The 22,315-nt window shown below is 41.7% G+C and overlaps 1 protein-coding gene across 2 annotated transcripts in view; it reads left to right on the top strand.

Moving 5' to 3' along the window:
- GPATCH1 (G-patch domain containing 1) overlaps positions 1–22,315 on the top strand; it is a 55,907-nt gene that overhangs the window by 29,474 nt on the left and 4,118 nt on the right. For both annotated transcript variants that reach the window (XM_020899287.2, XM_020899288.2), the window contains 10 exons: positions 728–932; positions 2,742–3,038; positions 4,086–4,264; positions 4,758–4,885; positions 6,727–6,863; positions 7,223–7,389; positions 15,109–15,325; positions 18,234–18,341; positions 20,137–20,234; positions 21,268–21,413. In XM_020899287.2, the coding sequence (XP_020754946.2) occupies positions 728–932; positions 2,742–3,038; positions 4,086–4,264; positions 4,758–4,885; positions 6,727–6,863; positions 7,223–7,389; positions 15,109–15,325; positions 18,234–18,341; positions 20,137–20,234; positions 21,268–21,413 (1,682 nt within the window). The remainder of the gene's footprint in view (positions 1–727; positions 933–2,741; positions 3,039–4,085; positions 4,265–4,757; positions 4,886–6,726; positions 6,864–7,222; positions 7,390–15,108; positions 15,326–18,233; positions 18,342–20,136; positions 20,235–21,267; positions 21,414–22,315) is intronic.

Genomic DNA, 22,315 nt, shown 5'->3' with positions numbered 1-22,315 from the left:
ATATTACTCAGCCATTAAAAAGAATTCATTTGAATCAGTTCTAATGAGATGGATGCAACTGGAGCCCATTATACAGAGTGAAGTAAACGAGAAAGATAAAGACCGATACGGTATACTAACACATATATATGGAATTTAAGAAGATGGTAACGATAACCCTACATGCAAAACAGAAAAAGAGACACAGATGTATAGAACAGACTTTTATACTGTGGGAGAAGGCGAGGGTAGGATGATCTGAGAGAATAGCATTGAAACAAGTATACTATCAAGGGTGAAACAGATCACCAGCCCAGGTTGGATGCATGAGATAAGTGCTCAGGGCTGGTGCACTAGGAAGACTCAGAGGGATGAGAAGGGAGGTGGGAGGGGGGATTGGAATGGGGAACACATGTAAATCCATGGTTGATTCATGTCAATGTATGGCAAAAACCACTACAATATTGTAAAGTAATTAGCCTCCAACGAATAAAAATAAAATGAAGAGTGATCAGGGGTGATATCTAAAATGTCTGACCTTGAGAACAAGGTGGTTCTGATGCCCCTCCACATCCAGGATGGGTATTGCCTGGGCACTTGGGCAGGCTGTTCCTGGGGCTGCCACCCTGGCTAGGAAAGGGTGGGATTAACAATGCCCAGAGGTAATGAGCTTTCTTGGTTCAGTAAAACATCATCACCTTGCTGCCTGTATATTCTTGAGTTTTGCTTTATTGTATTTTTTTTTAAGATTTATCCACCACCTGAATTGCCAAAAGACTATCGACCAGTGCATTATTTCAGACCTGTGGTGGCTGCAACCTCAGAGAACTCCCACTTACTTCAGGTATTATCGGAGTCAGCTGGGAAGCCAACAAATGACCCAGGGACACATAGTAGGCACCAGCTGAATGCCTGCAAACGGGGAGAGTTGCTAGGAGAGACGCCTATTCAAGGTATGTGCCACGGAGAAGGTTAAAATCATGACATTTGTAATAACCTGAGCTACCCAAAGGAAAATGGAAAGTCCTTTTTCCATTGAAGTTTTTTACATAGTTTTGTATTCCCAAGCTGTGGGAATAAAAATGGTTGGTTGTGAATGGCATACTTAACTGTACACATCCTCTACTTAGTACTTGTTGTTTTCCCATCATCAGTTTGAGTTCTGTCATTAAAATTATAAGCCTTGTCTTAAGTGCAACAGTTTCCAGACTTTTGGTAGTTGTCCAAGAATGAGGTGAAGACCAGGGCCATGTGTACCTTCATTTTTTTCTGCACAGCCTGGGAACATATGGTTTCTTTTCCTCAGGGGAAAGGGGTACTGGGCTCTTTTCCTGAAAGCCTGAGAGGAATGAGTGTGTCTGAAAGGATGAACAGATATGGAGAATCCCCTTGTAGGCTGGAGCCCAAAGACCCACTGAGAGATGGACTTGGACTTGGTTTGGGAGCCTCAAACATAGTAGACCAAATGAGAATTCTTGGTTCCCCACTTCCTTCCCCAAAGTTGCTGTTTCTCCAGCCTTCCCCTTCTCAGTCAATGGTACCGCCAGTGACCCCCTGCCTGGCCTAGAAGACAGGAATCCTAATTCTCAGCACCTTTCTTTCCCTGCCTCCCCCTGCCATACCCAGCCCCTCAGCAAGCCCTCTCAGTCTACCCTCACCGTGAGTGGGGACCCCATCCCCTTCTCTGCATTGCCACTACTTCCACCCTGGTCTCTGCGCCCACCTTCTCTCATCTGGATCACTGCAGCAGCCTCCTCCCTGCCTCCTCAGTTCCCTTCAACAGCCGCCAAATTACATCGCTCCCCTCCCACTCCCCTAAAACACTCCCCTACTGCTCTCGGGGGCCTGTGGACCCCACCCTGCCTGCCTTTCGGGCCACAGCCTCCTCCCTTTCCCTGAACCCCGCTGCGGTCCAGCCTTGTGATCCTCCCTCCTGCCCTCTGAACCTGCCACCATGATGTGCCTCGGGGCCTTCACTTTTCCTCTGCCTCTCTTTTCTCTCCTGTTTTGGCTATTTTTTATTTTTTGCCTTGCTGTGAGGCTTGCAGGATATTAGTTCTCTGACCACGGATTGAAGCCAGGCCCTCGGCAGTGAAAGCGCAGAGTCCGAACTGCTCGACCGCCAGGGAATTCCCAGCTCCTTCTTTTTACTGGAACTTACCTCAGATATTATCTTTTTGGAGACACTTCCCAGGCTTTCCCTGCCCACTGTTAATTATCTCTCTCTCTGCCCCTACGACCAGTCCTCTCATCTAGGTTATTCTGTGTTTATTTTTCCCCCATAGTCCTCCTCTCATGGCAGTCCTCTGGTGTTGATTCTTGCTTTCTTTAGGGTCCATCTCCCTCAGTAGTGAGAGCAGAACCTTACATATTTCTCCCAGCCCCAGGCCCAGCATGGAGTAGATGCTCAGTGGGCATTTGCGACATAGTGCGTGACAGGTAACTGTGCTCCGAGCCAGTGCTTATGCTAATGGAGGCCCGGAGACTGCAATGTCAGGTTCCTCTTTAGGAGCTCTCATGGGCCTGGTAAACACTGAAGTATTAGCCCCCACTTTTGCCAAGTGTAAAATGGAGGTGTCATTAAATTTTATTCCTGTCTAGTTGTGTCACAGGGACAGTATGAATGCAGATGACACTGCATGTAAAATACTTCCCTCCAATTTCATAAATTTGTGATATTGAAAATGTATATGTGGAGAGGAATGTGCATATAGATGTCTTAACAACATTTTTCATCTCTTGCTCTTATTGTTTCTTTATAGGGACACCCACTTCAGTGTTAGAATTTCTGTCCCAGAAAGATAAAGAGAGACTCAAAGAAGTGAAGCAGGCAACTGACCTTAAAGCCGCTCAGCTCAGGGCCAGGAGCCTGGCCCAGAGTGCCTCAGGCAGCAGACCGCAGCCCTCATCTCCAGATGTCGGACACTGCTCGTGGCACATGGCGTTGAGTGGAGGGACAGCCGCCACCAGAACCAGCAACTTCAAACCTTTTGCTAAAGATCCAGAGAAGCAGAAACGATACGAAGAATTTGTAGTGAATATGAAGCGGGGTCAGAAAGGTGGGTGCTAGGCCTGGGCCCCCCACATGTCACCAGGGGGAGTGTTCTTACTGTTCTGACCCGAGGCCCAGACAGAACTGAGGCATCCTGCTCTGGCAGTTTTACTTTGCCCTGCTGTGAACACTGTAAAGATTCCAGGCCCTGGCTCTTGACCTAAGAAAGCAAGAACAATTAGCCTGTGTTTCTCTGTATCTCAGGTCCCAAAGATAGCTGTTTAAATAGAGAGCGTGCCTTGGCTAATGCTAAATTACAGACCATTTTCTGTTTGCAAATGTTTGACTTCTGTGTGAGGGTTGTGCTTCCTGCCAAGAGAACAAGGTCATTTCCCACTCTGTCTTAAGATCCTAACCATGTAGCTCTAAATCATAGTCTAAAGTTTGACTTACAAAGATAGTTGGCTGTTGAACCCTTGCATGGGAGAAAAGTCACTCTGTGATCTATGAAGTAAATATGGCAAGGCTGAGGTACGAGCTTGCTCATATACGCAGAAGTCTTAAGAGAGCTTGTCCTCAAATTAGAGGGGTTGGTTTTTCAAAGCATATCCTTGTGCCATATCCTTGTGTACTGTGCCAAGATTTTACATCCCTGATGTTTTCTTGTTGAATTAAAAAAAAAAAAAGAGAAGTGTTTTCTGCTCAAACTTAGGAATACAGTATACAGATGAATTTTCACTGTCTGGTACTAGTAATAAATTGCTGGATTTGAAAACTGAATCAAGCATTAGTCTCCCAATATTTTTCTCTGTTACATGCAGGAGGCAGAATTCAACAAAAGCATCCGTTTTTTGGGTTAATAAAACATTTACTTAACAGATTATTTTATTATCAAACTGTTCACCATGGTGGACTACTGGTGCTTTGGATAAAAGCATCGTTTTGAGGAAGGGAGCACAGTTACCTGCCAAGGACCTCAGTGCCGTGCCCTTCAAAACCAGGCTAACGATTTGCGTTTCCTCCGATGAACTCTACAGTGGCGCGCGCGGCTTGTCCTCCTGTAAGCTGCCCGTGTTTTCCTGGGACTGAAGCCGTCCCTTGTTCTCCCCGGCAGATGCTCTGGAACGCTGTCTGGACCCCGGAATGACGGAGTGGGAGCGAGGCCGAGAGCGGGACGAGTTTGCCCGGGCAGCCCTGCTGTACACATCTTCCCATTCGACCTTATCCTCCCGGTTCACTCACGCCAAGGAGGAGGACGATTCCGAGCAGGTGGAGGTCCCTCGGGACCAAGAGGTCTGTTGCCACCGTTCCCTTCGTGGTGAATTTTTGTTTTAATTCTTTTAAATGATTCATTTGTTTACTTTATTTATTTGGGTGCCTCAGATCTTAGTTGCAGCACGGGCTCTCTAGCTGTGGCTCATGGGCTTAGTTGCTCCACAGCATGTGGGATCTTCGTTCCCTAACCAGGGATGAAACCCACGTCCCCTGCATTGCAAGGCGGACTCTCAACCACTGGACTACCAGGGAAGTACCTCCTACAATGCTGAATTTTTAAAATGAAAACCCTGTGTAGCCAAATACATTAAATCTTTTGGTGAAAAGCATCAAAATATAGATGGCACTATAGAATAAGAAATAGGTTTGTTCTTTTAACTTCCACTGTACTTTAGCAGATATATAGCGTACGCTGTTTTGAAATTTTGGGAGATGGGTTTGAAAACTCGTAAATGGAGAAACAGGCCAGCCGTGTGGCCACGTGATGAAACAGATGACTGTCTTTTCCCAGAATGACATCGGTGACAAGCAATCGGCTGTGAAGATGAAGATGTTTGGGAAGCTTACCCGAGACATATTTGAGTGGCACCCTGACAAGCTTCTGTGTAAGAGGTTTAATGTCCCTGACCCTTATCCAGAGTAAGTTGGATAAACCTGCCTTTATGTCAGTGCTTATGCCCCTGTGTTAAAGGTTTCTTTCCCCCTACATACTCGTTTAAATTTCCTTTTTCTAGGTGAACTTTCTTGTAAGTGCTTCAAACTGCAGACTTTGCAGATTTAACTTCTTCTAATTTGTTACTAAAAAAATAAGCAGATCTCCATTTAGCAAACTTTATTCTGTCAGAAGATAGGAAACTCAGATATGTCAAGTTACAAAAACAAAATGTCTGTCTAATTTGTCACCTTTTTAATCCTGCACATAGAGTTTTACATTTACAATGAAACTTATGTTTTCTTTTTTTAAAATTTTATTTATTTATTTATTCCCATTTATTTTTATAAATTGGAGGCTAATTACTTTACAATATTGTAGTGGTTTTTGCCATACATTGACATGAATCAGTCATGGATTTACATGTGTTCCCCATCCTGATCCCCCCTCCCACCTCCCTCCCCACCCCATCCCTCTGGGTCTTCCCAGTGCACCAGCCCCGAGCACTTGTCTCATGCATCCAGCCTGGGCTGGTGATCTGTTTCACCCTTGATAATATACATGATTCAATGCTGTTCTCTCAAAACATCCCACCCTCGCCTTCTCCCACAGAGTCCAAAAGTCTGTTCTGTACATCTGTGTCTCTTTTTCTGTTTTTCATATAGGGTTATTGTTACCATCTTTTAAAATTCCATTTATATGTGTTAGTATACTCTGGCTTACTTCACTCTGTATAATGGGCTCCAGTTTCATCCATCTCATTAGAACTGCTTCAAACGAATTCTTTTTAATGGCTGAGTAATATTCCATGGTGTATATGTACCACAGCTTCCTTATCCATTTGTCTGCTGATGGGCATCTAGGTTGCTTCCATGTCCTGGTTATTATAAACAGTGCTGCGATGAACATTAGGGTGCACGTGTCTCTTTCAGATCTGGTTTCCTTGGCGTGTATGCCCAGAAGTGGGATTGCTGGGTCATATGGCAGTTCTATTTCCAGTTTTTTAAGGAATTTCCACACTGTTCTCCATAGTGGCCGTACTAGTTTGCATTCCCATCAACAGTGTAAGAGGGTTCCCTTTTCTCCACACCTTCTCTAGCATTTATTGCTTGTAGACTTTTGGATAGCAGCCATCCTGACTGGCATGTAATGGTACCTCATTGTGGTTTTGATTTGCATTTCTCTGATAATTAGTGATGTTGAGCATCTTTTCATGTGTTTGTTAGCCATCTGTATGTCTTCTTTGGAGAAATGTCTGTTTAGTTCTTTGGCCCATTTTTTGATTGGGTCATTTATTTTTCTGGAATTGAGCTGGAGGAGTTGCTTGTATATTTTTGAGATTAATCCTTTGTCTGTTGCTTCGTTTGCTATTATTTTCTCCCAATCTGAGGGCTGTCTTTTCACCTTGCTTATAGTTTCCTTTGTTGTGCAGAAGCTTTTAAGTTTAAAATGAAAGTTATGTTTATGATTCATTTCATGAGTTCAACAGCTTATCTGATTGTAAACATGGCAAGAAAGCATATCCAGTTGAATCAGAGATTTTGTCAGATAATTTAAGCATATTTTTAGCAATCGAACTTTTTCTTCATTGAAATTCATTGTCAAAGTTAAATTCTGGCTCTTACTATAATAAGAAAAAGCCCCTGACTCCTAAAGTTGGACATTCTAAGTTCTAAAATTGCTTTGAGAAGCAAAAACATCTTAAGGGATCTTTTCAGTCAAGTAGAATGGCTACTGGTGAAAAACAGATGAGCAGCTTCATAGGAATTTGGTTTTATCCTTGCAGTTGTTATTAAAATTATATGTATGTTTACTTTTCAACCCCCAGTTCAACTTTAGTTGGCTTACCGAGAGTGAAACGTGACAAATACTCAGTCTTCAACTTTCTGACGATCCCTGAGACAGCTTCCTCGCCTGTGACCCAAGCACCGAGTGAAAAAGCTTCACAGCACCGAGGTTCCGACAGTGAGTAGGGCTTCCCCAGGTCCATGTGCTGACGGTGGTCTAGCCCCTGCCCTGTTGGGAAGACAGAAGTAAAGGGTACAAGCAGTGCAACCACCCATCTAGCCCGTAGGGTACAAGCAGTGCAAACTCTTCTGTTAAAAGGATTGTTTATATGAGTACATCAGCTCATGCTGACATGGTCCAAGTGTACACCGTTTGTGATTGGGGCTCTGCTTCAGCATCTGCCACATTCCTACTACCTCGCACAGTGCTTGGACCGTAAAGGTTCACTGATGTTCTTGAATGAATTAAAGAGCCATAATGTAGAGCTTGCCTTTCGCTTGCTAATTCTGACATTAGGTCTGTGTCCTACCTTTCAGAATTAAGAAAACCATCCAGATGGGATACTTCTAAAGAAGAAAAGAAAGAAGATTCCATTAGTGAATTTTTAAGTTTGGCTAGATCAAAAGTTGGTCCAGCTAAACCAGAGCCCAGTCCATTAGTAAACAAAGAGGAAGAGTGTGCAACGGAATCAGTCTCGAATAAGGTATTCAGGGCTTTCAAGCTGTCTTTGCCAGGTTGACTGTGGCCTTTGCCTTTCCCAGTGGTGTTGCTTTGTTGTTATTCGATAGCAGTGGTAAGCAAGTTTTTGCTGTGAAAGGCCAGATATTAAATTTTTAGGCTTTGAGAACCATACAGTACCATAGCTATTCACCTTTGCTGGTGAGTGTGAAAGAAACTACAGGCAGTATGGGGGAAAACATGAGTTCATCTGTGTTCCAGGAAAACTTTACAGAAACAGGCAGTAGGTTGGCTTTGGCCTATGGGCTGTAGTTGTCCATGTCTGCTCTGAGTGCGGTTCAACAATTTCAGACACAGCCTTAATCATTTGAGGAGAGGTCATGAACATCTCTACCTGGAATGGCTTCCACTGAATGTCAGACTCTGAAATAAAACTCAGTGTATTATGTAGAAAATATGATTTTTTTCAAGTAACAAGTTTCACTTTTGTGGAAACTGTAGAGAAAATATCCATTGGGTTTTTAAAAAAATTATTGCTGTGGAAATTCCCAGGCAGTCCAGTGGTTAGGACTCCACACCTTCATTGCCAGGGCTCAGGTTCAATCCCTGGTCAGGGAACTAAGATCACACAAGCCGTGAGGTGTGCCCCCTGCAAAAAGGAAAAAAAAAAAAAGACTGCTTTAATAGTTAAAAGTTGAGCTTAATAAAAAGTTGGTTTTATTTCTAATAGCCTCATTAAAATTATTTTATTTTTAGCATACTTTAAACTTGACTGTTTAAAAAAACATACAGTTCAATGAGTTTTTGCACATATATCAGTTCATGGAACCACCACCATAGTCAGGAAGCAGAGCGATACCATCACCTCAAAAATTCCCTCATGCTGTCTCTTTGTAGTCATACCCTCCCGCCACCCTAAGTCCGTGTCAACCGTTGATCTCAACTCTGTCTCCATAGTTTTGTTCCTTGAAGGATGTTATGTAAATGGAATCAGACAATATACATAAGTAGCCTTCTGAGACTGGCTTCTCCCACTGAGTGTCTTGCCTTTGAGATCCCTCAGTAGCGTGTGTGCCCTCTTTGTTGCTCAATATTTCATTGGATGATGCACCACAGCTTCTTGGTCCGTTCACTCTTTGAGGACATACAGTTGTTTCCAGCTGTTGGTTATCATAAATAAGGCTGCTGTGAATATTCACATGTGGATTTGTGTGTGAACGTAAGTTGACGCTTCTCTAGGGTACATACCTAATTGTGGGGTTTGTGGGAAATACATACATACAGATGTAACTGTAAGGAATGGCCATACTGTATTCCCGAGTGCTTGTTTCCTGTATTTTGAAACTTGTCTTGTTAGGTACATACACAGTGAGGATTGTTTTATATAGAGGTATTATGTGTTTATTGGCCACTCTGTGAGGCATGCAGAATCAGTCCCCAACCAGGGATTGAAACCAGGCCCTTGATAGTGAGCGTGCAGAGTCCTAACCACTGGACTGCCAGGGAATTCCCAGGATTGTTATATTTTTTTGTTGAATTGACCTGTTCATCATTGTGTAATATTACTCTTTATCATTACATTTAAAGTGGGTTTTTAATAAACAGTCTGTCATTATTATTAGGTCTTTTATTTCTAAATATGTTTTGATAATCTGTGTGTTTTAATCTTTGTGTGTTTTAACCATTTGCATTTAATGTAATTTGTTGATATAATTGGGTTTTGGTTTGTAATTTGATTATTTGTATTCTGTTCCCACTCTTTCATTCCTATGTTTCTCCTTTCCTACTTGCTTTCATATTACTTTAATAATTTTTAGTACTCCATCTTAATTTGTCTATTTTTTTCCTGTTTTTTCAGTGGTTGTCCTAGGAGTTACAATACACATACTTAACCTTTTCACCATGTATTTAGAGTTGATATTTTATCACTTTGAGTGGAATGTGCAATCCCATTACTCCCCCTGCTTTATGTTATCTTATATGCTACATATTAATATATGTATTCTCTAAAAACTTCAGCAGACAATATTTAAATTGTTGCTTTCCATCATTATACATATTTCAGAGAACTGCTGAGGAAATAATATGTTTAATCTACTTGGATATTACCATTTCTGTTCCTGAAGTTCCAAGTTTCCCTCTTATCATTTCCTTCCTTACTTTCTTTAGCATTTCTTTCCGAGCAGTTCCAACTACTAATTCTCTTAATTTTCCTTCATCTTAGAATACCCTGTATTTCATCTTCATTCCTAAAGGATATTTTTGCTGGGTGTAGAATTCTGGGTCAACAGTTCTTCTCTTTCAGTTCTTTAAAAATATTCTACCACCTCCTTCTGGCCTCGTGGTTCCTGATGAGAAACCTGTGGCCATTCACATTGTTGTTCCTCTCCTTGTAATGATGTGGTTTTTTCCTCTGACTCCTTTTAAGACTTTCACTTTGTCTTCAGTTTTGGCTGTTTGATAACGATGTACGTGGGTGTGAATTTCTTTGAGATTATTTTGTTTGGGGTTTGCTGAATCTCTTGAATCTTTAAGTTTGTGTTTGAACAAATTTGGGACATTTCTAGCCATTATTTTCTTCAAATATTTTTCTTTTATAAAAATTCTTTTTTGCCACACAGAGTAGCTTATGAGATCTTAGTTTCCTGATTGGTGATGGAACCCACGTCCTCAGCGGTGAAATTGCAGAATCCTAACCACTGAACTGCCAGGGAATTCCCCCAGATACATTTTTCTGCACACATTCTCACACTTCTCTTGAGACTCTGTTGACATTAAATGAATTTGTACTATAGGTCTCTGAGCCTCTGTTCCATTAGTCAATCTTTTTTCCCCTCTGTTTACATCAGATATTTTCTCTTGATTTGTCTTTAAGTTCACTGAGTCTTTTCTCTGTTATTTCCATTCTGCTATTGAGTCCATCCAGTGAATTTTTAACTTGGGTTATTGTATTTATATATTTTACTTATTTGCTAAGACTTTTAAAAAATCTTTTCATTTGTTTGTCTCTATTCTTGGAGCATGGTTATAATAGCTGCTTTAAAATCTATCTTCTAATTCCAACATTTTTGTCATTTTGATTTTTGTCATTTGAGGTTGGCATCTGTTGATTATCTTTTGCAAATTGAGATTTTCCTGTTTGTTTGTGTACCAAGTAAGTTTTGTCTCTGGCCATACTACCCTGAATGCACCTGATCTCATCTGATCTTAGAAGCTAAGCAGGGATCTGGTTAGCACTTGGATGGGAGAATGCCTGGGAATATCAGGTGCTATAGGCTTTTTGGGCTTCCCCGGTGGCTCAGGTGATGAAGAATCTGCCTGTCATTTAGGAGAGCCGGATTCGTTCCCTCGGTTGGGAAGATCCTCTGGAAAAGGGAATGGCTACCCACTCCAGTATTCTTGCCTGGAGAATTCCATGAATAGAGGAGCCTGGCAGGCTACAGTCCATGGGATCGTAAAGAGTTAGACATAACTTAGCGACTAACACTTTCCCTATTCAAGGCTGGATTGCATTCTGGATACTTTGAATATTAATGTTATGAGATCCTGGGTCTTGTTTAAATTCTAAGGAGAATCTCGATGTTTTGTTTTGTTTTGCTTAAGTGGACAATGGACCTATTAAGTTCAGGCTACAAGTTCTAACCCATCTTGGTTGAAATATTCTTTTAGTTTTCAAAGCCTTTATAGTACTCTTCAGACCTTTCCTGTATGTGCTGTTCCTTGTGGCTGGTCTGGGACCTGGCTGGTAGTTAATCCCATAGTTCTGTTATCAAAGGCTTTGGTTTGCTGTTTAAAATCAGAACCCTGAGCTCAGAGGTGAGGCAGAAAGAAACTCATTAACCCTGGATCACCCTATCTAGCTCCTCCTCTTCCTGATATTGCTGACATGCCCTTTAAGTCCTCCAGTCAGAAAGTTGGGGCTTTTGTTTCCTTGTTCTGCCTTGCACATCCCGTGGCTTTTTCTGTCTGGAGTCAAGTGGCAGGAGGGCAGGCTGGGGAAGACAGCAGTGACACTCACTCCAGACTGTTGGAACCGCAGCTCCTATGGTCAGGAAAAAGGGTCCCCCTCCTGCTGAGCCCAGCAGCAGCAGCCATCCCCCATGCCACCATGGATTTGGAACCGTGCCGTTTGGGCTTTAATGGTGTAAAACCCAGGGGTTCTGGCTCTTTGATATGGTCATTGGATTAGAAAGTCTTCTAGATTTTCTCAAATCATGTTGGGATGGTATTTAGATAATTTTGGCTGAAATGTCTTGGTTCTTGCTTTTTCAGTTATTAGCTTGTGACCTTAGGAGGGTCTCTTCCCCTTTCTCAGTTGCTTACTTTCTTTCCCTGCCTCACCACAGTTGTGAAATGTGCACACTTTGGGTGGAAGGTGGGGGTGGTGGTGGTTAGGGAGCTTTGTAGATACAGTTGTTGTATGTTTGGTGTATGTTGTTGTTATTTAATTTCAGTACAGCTCCTATTATATTCTTGAAAAAATATAAACAAAAAAAGTCATCCTCTGTGGCTGTCTAAGGGTAGAATGTCTTATATACTCATGTACATTTAATAATGTGCGTATTTGCTCAGGTGCTCAATCGTGTTTGACTCTTTGCGACCCCATGGACTATACCCCACCAGGCTCCTCTGTTCATGGCGTTTTCCAGGCAAGAATCCTGGAGTGGGTTGCCATTTCCCACCCCAAGGGACATTTAATAATACAGACACTATTAAAGGTCAGGACTGTCTGCAAACTGTCATTCAGTAATGGTCCATGCATGTGACTTTGGTGTCTGTAGCTTGTCATAGAAATATCAAATACATGACTTTTATAGGGAACTGTGGCTATGATTTCTTGGGCTTCACTGTTAGCCTCTCTCCTGATATTTTTATAGCTTTTAAAATTTTGAAACAATCTTGAAAGTTTAGATACAGTGTAGATAATTTTTTTTTCCTGAACCACTTGAGTATAAATTGCCAGCCGGATGCCCCATCACACTCACGTTTTCTTTTAAAGAAGGGCATTCTCTTTTCATGTATTTATTTGGCCTCATCTGGCCTTAGTTGCAGCTCACAGGATCTGTTTCATCACGTGGGATCTTTCGTTTGTGGTGCACGGACTCTCTAGCTGTGGCTCTCAGGCTTAGTTGCCCAGTGGCATGTGGGATCTTAGTTCCCTGACCAGGGATCAAACCCTTGTCCCCTGTATGTCAAGGATTCTTAACCACTGGACCACTGGGGCAGTCCCAAGAAGGGCATTCTCTTATATAACCATAGTACATCCATCAAAATCAGCAAGTCACCATTGATACATTACCACTGCCCAGTCCTCCAACCCGTTCTAGACCCCCTAGCTGTCCTTTATAGCAAAAGAGTGCAGCATAGCATCACTGTTGCATTGAGCTGTCACGCCTCTTTGGTCTCCTTCAGTCTTGGAACAGTTCCTCAGTCTTTCCTTGACTCTCATGATCTTGATACTTTTGAAGATTACAGGCCAGTGGTTTGTAGAATAGTCCTCAGTTTGGGCTCATCTGGCCTTTCCTTAGGATTAGATCCATGCCTGCATTTTTGGCAGGAACACTTCAGAAGGGGTGCTGCCGTGGTCTCAGAGTGTCCTGCCAAAGTGGCGCATGGTGTTGATTTGTCCTGTTCCTGATTCTAACTGATTACTCAAGTAAGGTGGTATCTGCCAGACTTCTCCACTATGAAGTTAGTCTTTTCCCTTTTGTAGTTAAGTATCTTTATTATTTTTGCTTTGTTTTTAATACAAATTTAAGAGCTTTGAAATATATGAACACCCTGTCCCTCATCAAATTATTTCTATCACTGTGGACCTGTGGTTTGCTGTCTTATCCACAGGGATAATTGAGTACTGTCACGTTTTTTGACCGCACTGTGTGGCATGTGGGATCTTAGTTCCCTGACCAGGGATTGAACCCATGCTTCCTGCGGTGGAAGCGTGAAGTCCCAACTTACGTTAACGCTCCGACTGCCCTGGTTCGGTTAGCTGAAGCCCATTCAGTTTGGCTCCTGTGTGCTGTTGGTACATCCCTCTTACGCTGTGAGCGTGTCCTCACTTTCTGGGCACAGTTAGGTGTTCTAAGCTCATCTTTTTATATCTCAGCCCCAATTCTAGAGTCAGTCCTTACTCCACGGTGCCCTGGTTATTTTTAGTGGACAATGATATCCTTCATTTTTTTCTATGGGAAAGGATTTTACACAGTCACAAACTCCATCTTGTATTGGTTTTCTTCACATGTGTATAACTCTGCTTCAGAAATTGGAGGTGGTGTGGGATATGGGAGGGACCACTGACCGAGAACGAGAGCTCCGCCAGGTAGAGTCCAGGCCCGCCCGGGGCGTGTAGCATGTGTGTGTGTGTGTATAGCACATGTGTGTCGTTGACAGAGCCTCGTGTCGTTTCTGACCTACATTCTTTAGTGGTAAAACGGAAGGACTGAAGTGGATTCTGATCGCAGCCACTCTTGTGGCTGCTGTTTACACTTAGCACTTTAGGTCACCCCATGTCTGTCCGGTGATAAGCTGTAGGGATGTGGGAACCATGCCTTCTTCACACCTTTGTCCCTGTTTATAGGATGGAGTATGTACAGAGTCACTAGCCTGACCCTCCATCCTGGGGCTGCTTTTAGGAAGGGTGACCTGTAATTGCAGAGGGGAGCTCAGGACCACTTTGTCAGTGTGTTCCTCGCACCCTCCCCATCGTGTGGTTGTTCAGTCACTCAGTCATGTCCAACTCTGCGACCCCATGGACTGCAGCACGCCAGGCTTCCCTGTCCCTCACTATCTCTTGGAGTTTGCTCAAACTTGGCCATTGAGTCAGTGAAGCCATCCAGCCATCTCATCCTCTATCACCCCCTTCTCCTCCAGCCCTCAGTCTTTCCCAGCATCAGGGTCTTTTTCCAATGAATTGGCTCTTCGAATCAGGTGGCCAAAGTATTGAAGCTTCAGCCTCAACATCAGTCCTTCCAATGAATATTCAGGGTTGATTTCCTTTAGGATTGACTGGTTTGATTTTGCTGTCCAAGTGTGGAGGTCCCCAGCTTTCAGCACCTTTTAATGAGTACGCTGTCTTCACTACCTTTCATGTTTGGACCTCTAAAGGTTCAGACAGACATATTTTAAAAATTTGTATTTATTTATTTTTGGCTGTGCTGGGTCTTCATTGCTGTCTGATGGCTTGCTCTAGTGGTAGCAGCAGGGGCTACTACTTGTTGCGGTGCCCAAGCTTCTCACGGCGGCGGCTTCTCTTGCTGCGGAGCATGGGCTCCAGGGCATGTGGGCTTAGTAGTTGTGGCTCACAGACTTAGTTGCTCCTCAGCATGTGGGATCTTCCCAGACCAGGGATCGAACCGGTGTCCGTTGCATTGCAAGGTAGATTCCTAACCACTGGACCACCACAGAAGCCTCAGATAGACTTTTGAAAACAGGACAGAGGTGCTGTGCTCGTCCCTGCTGCCTTTTTCTGGGCCCTTTGCAACTCTGATTAATGACCTATTTCTTTGAGAGGTTTCAGCTGCTTCCACCAATCAGCGTGGTCTACAGGTGTTGAATCAGAAAAATACCACAAAATGATAATATGTGAGTGATCATTGTTTAGTTAGCAAATGTGTGGATATGGAGACCCACACACATGAGTATAAATGTTAAGTACCTGTGTATATGCATGTGCCGTGTTCTAGAATGTGTAGCTCCTTTCATCCTTGCCTCCTCACCTCTGATTCTTATTTCACTGTTAATACAGGTAGTAAACAAAGATGTGGATTCACAGGCTGAAGGAGAGGGTGGCCGCCCATCCATGGACTTATTCAAAGCCATCTTTGCCAGCTCCTCTGATGAGAAGTCTTCATCCTCTGAGGATGAACAAGGTGACAGTGAGGATGATCAGGAGGGTACCAGGGAGGCTGACTTCAGAAGTTCCCAAGAGACTGACTTAATTGAAGCATCATCTGTGGCAAAAGGTATGTCAAATATTTCAGACTTTGGAATCTGAAAAAGAAAACAGTGGTGTCTATAGAGAAGCTGTTTCTTCATTCGGTATCAATTTTTAACCAGGATAATTAGCAACTGATGATGTTTTTAAGTTTCGTGTTTTTTTAATTAAAACAAGTTTTATTTAAGTATAGTTAATTTATAATATTATAAATTTTTTTTTGGGTATATGACATAGTGATCCAAAAGTTTTATGGATTGTACTCCATTTAAAGGTGTTCTAAAATTTTGGCTCTATTCCCTCTGTTGTACAGTATAATCTTGTAGCTTTTTTGGCATTGTTGTTGTACCTTGCAGCTCACTGGATCTTAGTTCCCTGACCCGGGACCAAACCTGCACTCTCAGCAGTAAAAGTGCAGAGTTCTAACCACTGGATCACCAGGGAATACCCCGTGGCTTACTTATTTTATACATAGTAGTTTGTATCACTTAATCCCCTACCCTTCTCTTGCCCCTCTCTCCTTATCTCTCCCTACTGGTGAACACTAGACTGTTTTCGGTGTCTGTGAGTCTGTTTCTGTTTTGTTATATTCATTCATTCGTTTTATTTTTTATATTCCCATGTAAGTGATAATCTACTATTTGTCTTTCTCTGTCTGAATTATTTCACTATGCATAATACGTTCCAGGTCCATCCATGTTGTTGTAAATGGCAAAATTTCCTTTTTTATGGCCGAATAATATTCCTGTGTGCGTGCGTGTCTGTGTGTGTGCGCACGCGTGCATGTACATGTCTGTATGTATGCCTTATCTTCTTTATCCATTCATCTGTTGATGGACACTTAGGTAGCTTACATATCTTGGCTATTATAAATAATGCTGCTGTGAACATTCAGGTAGATGTATCTTTTCAAAATAGAGTTGTTTTTTTTTCTGGAAATATACTCAGGAGTGGGATTGCTGGATCACATGATAGTTCTATTTAGTTTTTTGAGGAATCTCTGTATTATTTTTCACAGCGGCTGCAGCAGTTTACACTCCTACCAGCAATGCACAAAAATTCTTTTCTCTGCATCCTCACCAACATTTGTCATTTGTGGTCTTTTTGATGGTAGGCATTCTGACAAATGTAAGGTGATATCTTGTGTTTTTGTTTTTTTTTTTTCATCATGTTTTGATTTGCATTCCTCTGCTGATTAGTGATGTTGAACATCTTTTCATATGCCTGTTGGCCATCTGTATGTCTTCTTTGAACAATGTCTCTTCAGGTCTTGTGCCCATTTTTTAATTGGGTTGTTTACTTTAAAAATCTTTTTGATGTTGAGTTTTATGAGCTGTTTAAATATTTTGGATATTAACCCTTTATCAGTCATGTCATTTGCAAATACTTGTTCCATTCACTTGTCTTTTCATTGTGTTGATGGTTTTCTTTGCCATGCAAAAGGTTTTTAGTTTAATTAGGTCTTATTTGTTTATTTTTGCTTTCCTTAGTAGACGGATCCAAAAATATTTATATGATTTATAGAATGTCCAGTATTCTTGCCTGAAGAATCCCATAGACAGAGGAGAGCCTGGTGGGTTACAGTTCATGGGGTCACAAAGAGTAAGACATGACTGAGCGACTTTCACTCACTCTCATTCATAATCTTTTGCATTTTTAATTGAGATGGAGCAGAGTTCTTTTTTTTTTCTCCTATCTGGCATAAATCTATGGTATATCTTTAGAATGGCTATGTTTGATAATATTGATTTTCCTATGTGTGCTAATTGAGAAGAATTAAAAAATAGTAAAATTTTCATTAAAAAAAAGACTTTCTTTTTTTCATGTGGTTGATGACAAGATGCCAGGATTAGTGGGAAACATTTGGTCATAACATGTACAGGGGTTCTTCTGCTTTCTTCTCTATAGGGCAGATTCTGTGCCCTGGCTCACCCATCAGATGGGCATTGCCTGGCACATAAGTAACACTTGGTAGGTGGTGTCTGTTCTCATTACAGTGAGTCTGATGCTTGGTTAATAGCCTATTCTATCTGTTCTGTTTACCCCAGCCAGGGGTTCTGGCATAGGAAGGGAGGCCATCTGCAAGGGTGGGAGACTTTTCGGATGCTTAGGTGGGTGGACAGAATTTCCCATCTCAGTCTTAGAGTGTCCTTGTAAGTGTGTGGTGGACTTAAGTATAATTTTTAAGGGCCTTTAACCAAAAAGTTATGTAGAGATATAAGATACTGTTTGTTCGTAGGTGGCCACAAATGTCAGCCTATTTCTTTATTTCTTCTGTGAAAAAAGGCAACTTATTTTTTTAGTTACACAATTATATGTTACTTGAAAAGTTTAAGAGTTTAGAAATGTAGAAAGCTTAAGTCTCTTGGAATCCCCCTTTCCCAGAGATAACCACCAACACTTTGATAACATATTTTTCCAAACTTGCCCCGTCTTTTTCTCTCTTATCTCTGAAAATCAAATCATTTCTTCTTTAAAAATGAGGTTATTAATGTGAATGTGATAATTTGTTCATATTCAGTTTTTCTACTCTTTGACAATTTGAGTGATGTACAGCCTTCTGAGCTGGGACATAGTCTGACATCTTATTTATTTCTAAGGCTTTATTCTCCTGAGATGGCCCTCCCTCAAGGATGTGTTTCAGCCTTTTAGGTCTCAGGTGATGTGAGTGTGTACAGCACGCACCCTTGCCACCTCGGTGGTACGGCCACTGGGGGCCCTGGTTGCAGGTGTCCTTGTGTGACCGACATCCCAGCTCAAACGTCCATGAGGTCAGAGGTCGGGCCTGCGTGTTCGCTCTGTATCCTCAGCATTTGGCGTGAGCTGGTTAAGTGGGGTACTGAAGAAAAGCACATGTTATCTAGTGAAAACAGTTTTAGACTCAAGTACGTTGATGTTTGGCATGTATATGTAATTAATACCGTGATGTTTTTCAGCTAGCGAGCCAGCACCCCAGGAACCTGCTCCGTTCTTCCCAATTCAGAAGATGCAGATAGATGAAAGAGAGGAGTTTGGCCCACGGCTGCCCCCAGTCTTCTGCCCCAGTGAGTCGAGAGTGCTTTGCGTCATCCATTTGCATGGACACCAGAGTCTCCCCCTAAGATAGGATAACTCTAATCACGTCGTTCCACCCACCAACATAATCCAGCGTGGGTCCGCCCAAATATATACGTTTGTTCCTTGCTTATCTGTTCTCAGCCACACTTAGAAAATCAGTGCTTCCACCTTGTACCTAAATGATAGTAGTTGCTCTTCAGTCTCAGACACCTGCAGTTTTTTTTAAAAAAAAACCTTTTTAACAGAAGGGTCCTTAGTATCTCAAATTTTATCACTTATAGACATTTTTTTAAAAATTAAAAATCTAGGACACGAAGATGGAACAGGAATTGTAGAGAGAAGGATATTGAGGCTTTTTTTTAAACCTTTGGCTAATATAGCAAAAAAATAAACAAATAAAACTAATCCTTTCAACAGTAAATATGGCTCATCCTCCTCCCCCAGTATCTGTTGACAACTTCTGTTCGTTGCCAGCTTAAATTGACTTCTCACATTAAAATGTTTATACTGGTTTATCATCTCTTTGAAAGCTTGGTTAACACACATCTGATAACAGGGCCCAGATGTATAAATGACATAAAATTCTATTACGTACTTTATAGTTTTCTGTAGTGCCCACTTACACATATCGGTTTGGTTAATTAACCCAGCCTTCAAAGAAGTGATAGAAAGCAGAGAGGAGTAAAAAGTGTGAGGTTTTGAAAAATTGTGGTGAATGTATTTCTCATCTCTATAATTGTTCAGCTCTTTAGTTTAAAATACATGTGTCTGTACCTGAAAGCTAAGTTACTTATGACTGTTTCCCAGAACAACCCTTGATATCCTTGTAATAGTTAATAACCTAATTTGGTCTATGAGTTATTTTCCAAAAACTAGCATTAAAAACAATAGTTTTTTAATAGTGTTTTATTGTTTTTGACCTATTCCAAATAGGTCAAATTTGGAAATATCTGACCAAACTATAATACTAGAAAGTTGTAGATATCTATTAACCTGGTTTGAAAAATAAACTGTATTCATGAAATACCTTGGAGCTTTTTTTTATGTAGATAAAAGTTGATTTAATGGCTTACAGTGTTTCTACTCTAGGTAGTTTTCTGCTGGTTTGATGACTGGAAGTTCATGAAAACATTTCGATCAGAATGTGGAGATAGAGAATTTGGGCTCATGCAACTTGTTTAGTCATTTTTAATGATCACATACATTATGTTCTTTTGATGCTAATTTTTTAGCATTTCTAGTTTTAAGTCGAACTCATGAAATGTGCTTTTGGAAAGGGAGGAGGCTTTCAGAGGGGCTGGCAGTTATGGCTTTGGGGTTCATATTTATGGTCCCTTCTGATCCTCTCTGTCCCTAAGGGGATAGAGATTCTTGATTTCCCCTTTTTTCAGATGGGAAAACAGACTTGGGGAGCTTTAACAACGTGTCGAAGATCACCGAGCTGGTGACAGAGCCAGATGCAGATTCTGATCTGTCTTTGAGTTTACCCAAGGATGTTAAATTACAGAAAGCTTGTAGGCATTCTGGTCTGACTTTATCTTCATCTGGCAGATAAGGCTGTGGCCAAACACCAGTTGGATCAAACAGGTCTTAGGTTGAGGTTCTGGTTCTAAATATAGAGCTGCAGTGTGACGTGCTAATCTGCTTGTTTACCATTGGGGTAGGGCTGGAGTTCTGCCTGAATGGTAAACATTCTATCCGCGTCACTACTGAATTCAGTGATTTAGCCTTTTTTTCCCCTTGGTGCCTCTAGTTCATGTCTTTATTTCATCTGTGTTTCAGATGCACGTCAAAAACCTGAGGTACCTCTCAAAGAGAAACATAAAAAGAACAAAGAAAAACACAAGACCAAGAAAGAGCATAGACGGAAGAAAGAGAAGGTGAGTAACTTCCGGGTGTGTGGCGTCAGATGCCCCAGCCTCCAGGAGTGACCCAGGAAACCAGTCCTAGGTTAGGGATAGGGCCACAACAGGTCTCTCACTGACTTGACTGAATATCAGTTCAGTGTAACCCCTTGATTTTCAAAAACACTTTGTTTTTCTTTCAGACAGAATATTTTAATTTATCCAGTTGTACTTAAATTTTTTTTTAAATTCATGAACATTAAAAAGTAGGAAATAAGAACATGTAATATCTCAGACTTGGGAATTCCCTGGTGGTCCCGTGGTTGGGACTTAGCACTTCCACTGCAGGGACCTGGGTTCTATCCCTGCTCAGGGACCTAAGGTCCCAGAGGTTATGCAGCCAAAAATACATAAATAAATATCTTAGAGTATTAAGTAATAAAACAGTTAATTACTAACTTTAATAAAATAATTGTTTAATTAAATAATAAAAACGCTTAATATTGATGATTATTCAATATAAAAAGAAGGTATTAGTTTGAATATTTCTCAACTACTTTGTCATCACTACAAATAGAGACTTGGGTCTGTAGCTTGTCATTTGAAGTGACGGACACTTGAAGAACACTGTTGACAGCCCTTACCTCGACATCGGTATCTTCTTTTGCATTATGGTGCAGACGTTTAATTCAGTTAACCTTAGTGCTGGGCTCCCACAGTGGTCTGGGCAGTAGGAGAACTGATTGGAAACAGCTCCCCTTTTAGCTCCCAGAAAACAGGATTCTCGAGCATGGAAGATAAGAGAAGTTATCCTGGAGTGAAAGGAAAGGAACGGGTGCTGACAGGTTTGAAAACCAAACTCTCTTGTTTCTCAACAGCCTATGTGTTGTTCTCTAACCTTCTACCAGTTTTTCCTTCGTGCTTAACCACTGGACCACCAGGGAAGGCCCTTTGGTTTTATTTTTGGATGACTCCAGCAACCAAATGCCTCATTAGCCTGTAATTGTGCTGAATAAGGGACAGAAACACCCATTTGTTCTCCTTAAATTTATTTATTTACTTTTTTCAGAAAAAGAAGCACCGGAAGCACAAACACAAAGGCAAGCAAAAGAGTAAAAGATCAGAGAAAAGCAGTAGTTCTGAGAGTACGGACAGCAGCGACAGCCAGAGTGAAGAAGGGCCCACGGACCTGTCACCCCAGGAGCTGCTGAGACGGTAGGCAGCTCAGAGGCCGACTGGAGCCTTGCCATGTTTGCTTAGAGGCAGATGTCAGGAGTGAGAGATTTGTGTATGGACTCAGCTTTTTAAAAAGTTAACTTTTAATTGCATAAGTAATATGTAAATATATTATTGCTGTGGAAATTCAAATCGTATAGGTAAAGCTGTGACCAGTTCCCCAAGGCTCTCTTCTCTCCACAGTCCCCTCTGTTGTTGGTTGCTTTGTGACTTTGAGACTTTTTTACACAACTGCACACACACACACACACACACACACACACACACACAGGTACACGCACATTTTGTTTCACATTTTTAACATAAATCTATAGGAATGAACACTTGGAAGGAATAAATACCACCAAACTGTTGTCAAAAGTGGCTCTATCCATTTGAATTGTGAAAGTACCTTGTTGTTACATCAGCTACAGACAGCATGGAGATGTTTATCAGCCTGATGGGTGAAGAATGGCATGTCATCTTCATCGCATTTCCTGGGTCAGTAATGAGGCTGAGTATCCTTTGCTTTGTGTCTCAGCGTTTGCTGTGGGCTCCTTTGTGAATAACGTGCTCCTGAACATTTCACAATGTTCTGTCCTCTGTTAGATTGTTTTTCTGGTTTTTAGGTACTGTGTTACTGATGTTTAGGAATTATTATTTTAAAAAATTACAAAAAAATTTTTTTGGCCCACACTGTGAAGCATGCAGGTAGTATCTTAGTTCCCTGTTCAGTTCATTTCAGCTCAGTTCAGTTGCTCAGTCATGTCCGACTCTTTGTGACCCCATGGACTGCCGCACACCAGGCCTCGCTGTCCATCACCAACTCCCAGAGCTTACTCAAACTCATGTCCATTGAGTCGGTGATGCCATCCAACCATCTCATCTTCTGTCGTCTCCTT

This window comes from Odocoileus virginianus, chromosome 20 (genome assembly GCF_023699985.2).
Source record: "Odocoileus virginianus isolate 20LAN1187 ecotype Illinois chromosome 20, Ovbor_1.2, whole genome shotgun sequence".
Lineage (NCBI taxonomy): Eukaryota > Metazoa > Chordata > Mammalia > Artiodactyla > Cervidae > Odocoileus > Odocoileus virginianus.
This window is presented reverse-complemented; position numbering and strand designations above follow the sequence as displayed.